We start from the raw sequence: 8,206 nt of genomic DNA, 5'->3' as shown, positions 1-8,206 counted from the left end.
ATTGGGAAAGTCTTTGTGTAGAAGATGGTATCAGCCAAACTCTGAAGGAAACAAGGACTTCAAGAAGCAAAAATAAGAAGGGAGTGCCCTCTGGGCATGGAAGATATCCCGTGCCAAGTCAGAGATTTGAAATGTAAGGTTTGTGATATAGAGAACAGCAAGTGGACCAGATAGGCTGGAATAGATTGAGGAGAGAGTAATATGAAATGAATCTGGAGAGTTAGGGCTGGAACCAGATTGTGAAGGATATAGAATGTCAAACAAGTTTATATTTTATTTTATATACTCCCCTGCTTCTCCAGCTGAGGAATGATATGATCAGTCCTTTAAGAAGATTATTTTGGCAACCTTGTAGAAAATGGATTGGAGAGTGGAGAGTCTTGAGACAGGAAGGTCAAATATGAAGCTATTCTAATAGTCCAGGTGACAGATGATGAGAGTCTTAACTGGGGTAGCTACCATTTCAGAGGAGAAAAAGAGAACAAATTCAAGAAATGTAGCACAGCTAGAATTGGCAAGACTTGGCAGCTGTTGAGGTATGAGAAGTGAGAGAATGAAGAAACCAGGCAAACTCCAACGGTACAAACCTGAGTCACTGGAAGGATGTAGATACCCTCAACAAAAACAGGAAAGTAGGAGGACATGCACTTTTAGGGGAGAAAGAAAATGAGTTTCATTTCAGACATGTTGATTTTGAGATGTGACATTGTATCTCTTGCATGTTTCCCCATGGCTAGAATCTTCTTCTGCATCTTAGAATCTACACTTTCTTCAAAACAGCCTAAGTGGCACTTCTTCCCTAGGATCTTTGCTCATACCTGAAGCTGTTAGTGTTCTTCCATCCCAGAAGCTACTTTGTCTTTATTTTGTCCTTTATATTTGTTTATTAGTGTTTGTGCTGTAATATAAGCTTCGAGAGGGCAGGGGCTATTTTGATTTTGGATTTGGATTCTAAGTGTCTAATATATTGCCTCACACATATAGTGGTTACTTAAAAATGTTTGCTAAAATGAATAGCTAATGTCAAAGGTTTCTTCAAGCTCTGATCATCTATGATTTATTTTCTGTGTTAAGATTATTTTTAAAATTTTTTTATGAATTTAATGAAAACCAAAAAATACTTCCATGTGCAGTTCAAAGCAGAACAGAAAAAGAGGATTATATTTGAAAACACTGATCTCTTTTATGTATAGCTTACTTTTTTGAAAAATATATAATAAATTCAATATATTCGTTTCAAAACTATCATTTGTCTGTTTCCTTCTAAATTTCCTGTGTTCTTTTCTGAAATGTTCTTTTCTGAAAAAAATGCTTCAGTGAACTCTTTCTTAAAAATGATTTTTCCTGAATTTAATAAGCTCCAAAACAACAACAAAAAATCTTTCTACTTTTGATTCTTTATGAATATGTTCTTTTTCCAGATCAGGAAACCATGGCTCAGGGAAGTAAATTGCTTAAAAGTCTTCTAAATCGTGCAGAACCAAGACTTAAAACTACAGACTTTCCTTAATCCTACCATGATTTGGTTGGTTTGACAGAAATATTCAGGATATATTGGAAAGTCAGGAGCAGCATTAGGGCCTCAAATGCCTGAAGGGCATCACTGGTTGAGAGAAGGGTATAGAATGCTAAATGGGAGTATGCTAACAATAAATTTCATTTGCTTCATGATTTTGCAATGGATCCTAGCTGTAGCACCCCAGCATGTAATTAAGGATTGTTTCAGTGTCTTCTTTGGTATTGTAACATAGGTTACTGGTTTCTGGTGAACCCAGAGAAGCCTGAAATTGTGTACTATGAGCTGAAATATTGTTCACAGCATTTGAAATATGTATATGTAAAGCATATAAAATTGTATGGCTATGCAACATTCCTTTTACCATATCTCTCTCAAGAGACATATTCATTTTTTGTTTCTTTCAGACTGGGAGACTGTACCCAAGTCCAAAGAATCACCCCCAAATCTTGACTTTTTTGAAGATGACTCACCTGCATCTGAAAAAGCAACAATGGAAACGCTGCCAAGGATTAGTCTAGAGAACCCCACCTTTCAAGACACATGGGAATGTGATGGCAGAATAGAGAGGCAGCAGGAAAACCAAGAGAGAGATTTAAGGCAAGTCAAAATCACCCACAAGAAACCTCCCCCTGGAGAGAGAGGTCATGAAATTAGTGAACTTGGAAGGAACTTTGGTTTGAGGTCAGTCCTTGTTACACAACAGAGAGTTCCTATAGGAAAAGGCCTTTTTAAATGTAATACACATAGGAAGAATTCAGAACTACTTAAACATCATAAGATACATGCTGGAGAGAAACCCTATACTTGTAATGATTGTGGGAAAGGCTTCAGCTACTGCTCATCCCTTTCTCAGCATCAGAAAAGTCATACTGGAGAGAAACCATATGAATGTAATGAATGTGGGAAAGCCTTCAGCCAGAGCTCATCCCTTGTTCAGCATCAGAGAATTCATACTGGAGAGAAACCTTATAAATGTAATGAATGTGGAAAAGCTTTCAGCCAGAATGCAAACCTAACAAAACATCAGAGAACTCATACTGGAGAGAAGCCCTATAAATGTAATGAATGTGAGAGAGCCTTCAGTGACTGCTCAGCCCTTATTCAGCATCAGAGAATTCATACTGGAGAGAAACCCTATGAATGTAGTGAATGTGGAAAAGCCTTCCGCCACAGTGCAAATCTCACAAATCATCAAAGAACTCATACTGGAGAAAAGCCCTATAAATGTATTCAGTGTGGAAAATCCTTTGGTTATTGTGCAGCCTTCATTCAGCATCAGAGAATTCATACTGGAGAGAAACCCTATAAATGTAATGAATGTGGGAAAGCCTTTAGTCAGAGTGCAAATCTCACGAACCATCAGAGAATTCATACTGGAGAGAAACCCTATAAGTGTAATGAATGTGGGAAAGACTTCAGCCAGAGTACAAACCTCATCATCCATCAGAAAATTCATACTGGAGAGAAACCTTATGAATGTAATGAATGTGGGAAAGCCTTCAGTGATAGCTCAGCTCTTATTAGACATCATGTCATTCACACTGGAGAGAAACCCTATGAATGTAATGAATGTGGGAAAGCTTTCAATCAGAGCTCATCACTTACTCAGCATCAGAGAACTCATACTGGAGAGAAACCTTATAAATGTAAGGAATGTGGGAAGGCTTTCAGGTGTAGTTCAGCTTTCATCAGACATCAAAGACTCCATACAGGAGAATAAATACAGGACCAATGAAAGCAGGGAATCTCTCAGTCACATATTTATTTCTTTTTGTTTAAACAGTGGCCAGTTGTTAGGATGAAAAGAGTCCATAAGGGATTGCAAGCTATTTGAGAGCAGGCTTTTGTTGCAGATTTTTTTCCCTTTTATAACAGCTTTTATAAAAACCACATACAGAGGCCCTTAATAAATGCTTGTTGATTTAATAAGTACTTGTTGATTCACTGGTTGAAATGGTTCATGCAAATTTTCCAAATTTAAAACCTTGCCTTATTTTTCATAGAAAATTCTAATTGATTTAACAACTAGTAATATAGAAAGTGGAAATGGAACTTCATTTTACTCTCAGATTATTTCATTTAGGCAGAGAAGCTCAAACTCTAGGCCTCATCCTGGGAGGCCTAAGATTCCAGACAGCTTCCATATAAGTCTTGTCTCAGAATGATAGGGGCAATACTCCCCCCCCCCTTTTTTTTTTAAGACCCAGATACCAGTGTAATTAACAGTTAAAAATAGATAAGTGAGAAGGAGATTCTAGGACTTCTTGTTAAAAGTCAATATTGGAGCAACTAGGTGGCTCGGTGGATGGAGAGAGCTAGGCCTAGAGACAGCAGATCCTAGGTTCAAATGTGACCTCAGACAAGCTTCCTAGCTGTGTGGCCCTGGGCAAGTAGCTTAACCCCCATTGCCTAGGCCAGTGATGGGCAAACTACGGCCGGCAGGCCAGATGCGGGGCCCCTGAAATGCTTTATCCAGCCCTGCAACATTATTCCTAATCTGACGAATACGAGTAGGATACAATACAATGAAACTTCAAAAGAGTTGCCTTAGAAACAGACTGACAGATGAACATTTCCTTTCCTTTGGCCCCCTCTTTAAAAAGTTTGCCCATCACTGGCCTAGGCCTTACCACTCTTCTGCCTTGGAACCAATAACATAGTATAGATTCTGAGATGGAAGGTATGGGTTTAAAAAAAAGGTCAGCATGATATATAAGCTTCTTGATTATTTCTTTCATAATGAAAGAATCCGGAGAGGAGGCAGTAGAAGAGCATACAAAAGCTGAATCTCAGAACCAGGTTTAGCCACAACACCATTGCAATGAGCTTTTTTTATTTTGTTTCTTTTACTCATTATTGATTCCCTTTAGCTTTTTGGGGGCTTTATTGGTTTTACCAGTATTTGCCAATTAAGTTTGCACAAAATTCAGCTTATTGGTTTTACCAGTATTTGCCAATTAAGTTTGCACAAAATTCAGCTTAATCCAACAATTCACTCATCAGATAATTTGTTCTGCACCTACACTAGATGAACTTTTTTTGCTCTTGCCAGACTGCCTCATGCAAGATGGTCATCAGTCACACTGTTTTGCATCTACTATCAATATTCTGCTTTTTTCTACTCAAAAGTACTCTTCACATTACTCCTCCAGCTTTGCTAGAAAGGAAGGAGGGAAGTGAAGGGCCAAGCCTTAGTCTTCTAAGCCAGTCAAATCTCAAACAGTTTGAATGTCTTAAGGAAAAACTATCGACATATTAGAGGTGGGAGTTGGGAGTAGGGGAGAAGGCATTAAGATATTGTTGCCCCTGCAACATCTTCTCTTGGGGAAAATTTAACATGAAAATAAGACTATGAATTCAGTAAATATGTGAACTAATATGCACTTCTGGATGAGCCTCTCATCCATGAGGACATCTTCCTTAAAAACTGATCCAGGTACTTAAGTTGGCCAGATTGAGAGAAGACACAGAACAGGTGATTCCTTAAATCTGGTTATGGTGGAGTTGGGCCTTAGATCCATGGTGTGTTGCTCATGAAGAGCTTCTTTGTTCTCCCTCATCTGTGATTTCTTTGGTCCCCAGTTTATGAAAAGTTCCTAGAAGAAAATAACTTTATGCTACTCCCATCCTGGGCATCATTAAGAGGCTTATACTATCTTCCTTCATTTTCCTAATTTTCCCAGAAGGGTCTATTCTAGGCCCATTCTCTTCAACCTATTTCTCCATGATTCGAATGAAAATTTTCATGAAAAGAATGTTTCATTCAGTAAGCATTTATTAAGTGCCTATATATGCTAGGAACTATAATAGATGCTGAGGATAGAAAAAAAATGAAAGTGTTCCCTTCAGCTTTACATTCTGTTAGGTAAAACTGAGAGTGTTAGAACAGGAACTTCTTAGAGCAAGAGACATGCATACAGGTTTCCCAAAAGTATTGCAATTTAAAGCTTAAGCTGCTTTTGGGACACCCTGTATTTGCATACTGTGCACAGTGCCTAGTACATAGTATATGTTTTTAAAATGCTTATTAATTTAGAACTTAGTCACATTTATTCCACGCTTTTAGCCATCATTAGCTGAAATTCACATTCAGCTTCAACAACAATAATAATAATGGTAGCGGACACATTTCACTAACACTTGAAGATTTACTTAGTGCTTTATAAATATAGTATTTCATTAGAAGCATGAGGTCCAGGTCTAGGATGAATCATTTGATTGCCCCGTGACAGTGATGGTGAACCTATGGCACAGGTGCCAAAGATGCCACACAGAGTGTTCTCTGTGGGCACGTGGCCACTCTCCCTCCCGTTAATCCCCCCAGGTTGTTACTAGCAAGGCAGAGGGACTTGGGCAGAGCTGCTCCCCTCCCCTCCTCTCCATCATCTTCCCAGCAGCCAATGGAAGCACACAGCGGGTAAGGTGGGTGGCTCACAGGTGGCAGAGATGGAGGGGAGCAGAGAGCTTGGACCTCTCCCTTCTCCCTCTCTACACTTGTTGAGGACATTCCTCACTTCCCCCATCCCTCTGCCCCGCAGCCCAATGGGAGCGCTTTCTTCCTCCCCTATGTGGGATAAAGGGGAGGCAGGGGTGCAGCAAGGTATTCAGTCTGGAGACAAGGGTAGGCTCAGCACTCCATCTCTAAAAGGTTCGCCATCACTGGCCTGTGACTTCACTCTTCCCTAGTCACTCCATCCCCAAAGTTAATGTTATTCCCTCTACTAGAATGTAAGCTCCTTGAGGGCAGGGGCTATCTCATGTATTGTAATTCCAGCACTTTGCACTGTGCCTGCCACATAGTAAGTGCTTAATAAATGTTTTTTCTTTTATTCAGTGTATTCTGCCCTTAGGCCACAGCTGGATTATTGTGTTCCAAGTTGGAATCCAATTTTAGGCAAAACCTTTAAGCAAGTATTTGAAGGGCTGTAACCCTGCAGATGCATTGAACTTGCTTTGATGTCCCCAAAGGGCAAGGAGAGATACAAAAGGTAGTATTTCCCAGTTGACAAATTCCATCTTGATAGGAGTTCCTGATCCTTAGAGCTGTCCCAAAGAGGAAGGGTCTGCATAATGAAGTAATTAGTCTAGAAATCTTAAAGTAGAAATTAAGTGATCAAATAAAGTGTAAGAGAGGGGACTGCTACACCATTCTAGGTGATCTCTGAGGTCCCTTCAGACTCTGCACTCTTCCACCTTTTATTTCCAGGACTTTTCAATTATAATTGCTAAACCTAGAAAAGGTCTTACTGCTTATCTAAGACCAGCCCTTTCATTTTACACATGTGGAAACTCAGGTTCAGAGAGAATAATTTGTGGAAAGGTAGCAGAGCCAAGCTTTGAAAGTTTTGTTTTGTTTTTACTCCATAGATTATTTTTTGAGCTACTTTACTTCTCTAAAGAAATTGACTTTTAAAGTTCCATTGAAATGGGCATTGTGCTCCTTAGATTGTTATTTACAGTGAAATAATCCTGTTTCATTTTGTTTCCCCCAATATGGTTCCTGATTTCCTTCTCACAATGTTGCTTCTGGATGGGCAGCTAGGTGGCTCAGTGGATTGAGAGTCAGGCCCAGAGATGGGAGGTTCTGGGTTCAAATCTTGCCTCAGCCACTTCCTAGCTTTGTGACCCTGGGCAAGTCACTTGACCCCTATTGCCTAGCCCTTACCACTCTTCTGCCTTGGAACCAATACACAGTATTGATTCCAAGATGGAAAGTAAGGGTTTTTTAAAAAACAAGACCAAACAATGTTGCTTCTGGACAGGGTAGAGACTTTGTTATGTTTACATGAGTGTCAGTACCTTGGGACTACACAAATTCCTGTGGGTCTCCAATCTAATTTAACCCAGTATGGTAAAGTTGATCTTTGAAGAGAACTCAACAACCTTTGGCATCTGCATCAATATTGACCTGTGAGAATTTTCATTATTGCTATCTGAGTAAAAATTAAATTTTAGGAAGTGAAACTTATGTCTGTCCCTGCCTTGCCACCCCCTTTTTAACATCCAATATGGCAAACAGTTGAGAAGTGAGTAATTTTCAATATTCTGGTCTGCAGTTTTGTACTTGCTGATTTCGTGACTCCTGTTTGCACAAACACCAAAGCCTGGGGATTTGGCTTACTGTCACCCCCTAACACTTTCATTGATAATTCTGCTTCCTCTTTTCTAAATAGGATTTCCTGCTGTCTGAAGTAGAATCTGGGAGAAAAAATAGTCATTTTTTCCCCCTTTCTCCCTTACCCCATTTCTAGAAATGGGCCCCAAATCTTTTATAATATATTTTTTAAAAAGAATTTCTTGCTGCTAGACCTTTGTAATGAGGAGACAGTAATAAACGAGAGGTTTACAAAAGTTAGGAATAAATACCATTTTTATATGTCATCTCTAGGGACTTAGGTAATATTCTTATTTTTTCTTTTTTAGTAATGCTTACTTCTCCTTGGTCTTTCTTTAATTTTTAATTTTACTTCCTATTCTTTCTACAGGCACTATGAAAAACTGGCCTCAGACTCTGTCACTTAGTAGCTGTGTGATGTTAGGTACTTCTCTGATCATCAGTTTCTTCTATAAAGTTATAAAGTTGCATTAGATAATCTTTGAAGTTACTTCTAGCTTAAAATCTTGTGATCCTGTAATTGTGAGATCCATATTGCTGAGAGGGGTTGGAGCTGCAGCACAGAATTCCCA

General features: G+C 39.1%; 1 protein-coding gene across 1 annotated transcript in view; it reads left to right on the top strand.

Moving 5' to 3' along the window:
• Window positions 1-1,924: 1,924 nt before the first annotated feature.
• Window positions 1,925-8,206, top strand: part of LOC123237342 (zinc finger protein 208-like) — a 219,607-nt gene continuing 213,325 nt past the window's right edge. The window contains 2 exon segments of the mRNA XM_044664209.1: window positions 1,925-2,225; window positions 2,298-3,234. Coding sequence (XP_044520144.1) covers window positions 2,010-2,225; window positions 2,298-3,234 — 1,153 coding nt within the window. The 5' untranslated portion in view covers window positions 1,925-2,009.

The sequence above is a fragment of the Gracilinanus agilis genome, chromosome 2 (assembly GCF_016433145.1).
Source record: "Gracilinanus agilis isolate LMUSP501 chromosome 2, AgileGrace, whole genome shotgun sequence".
NCBI lineage: Eukaryota > Metazoa > Chordata > Mammalia > Didelphimorphia > Didelphidae > Gracilinanus > Gracilinanus agilis.
This window is presented reverse-complemented; position numbering and strand designations above follow the sequence as displayed.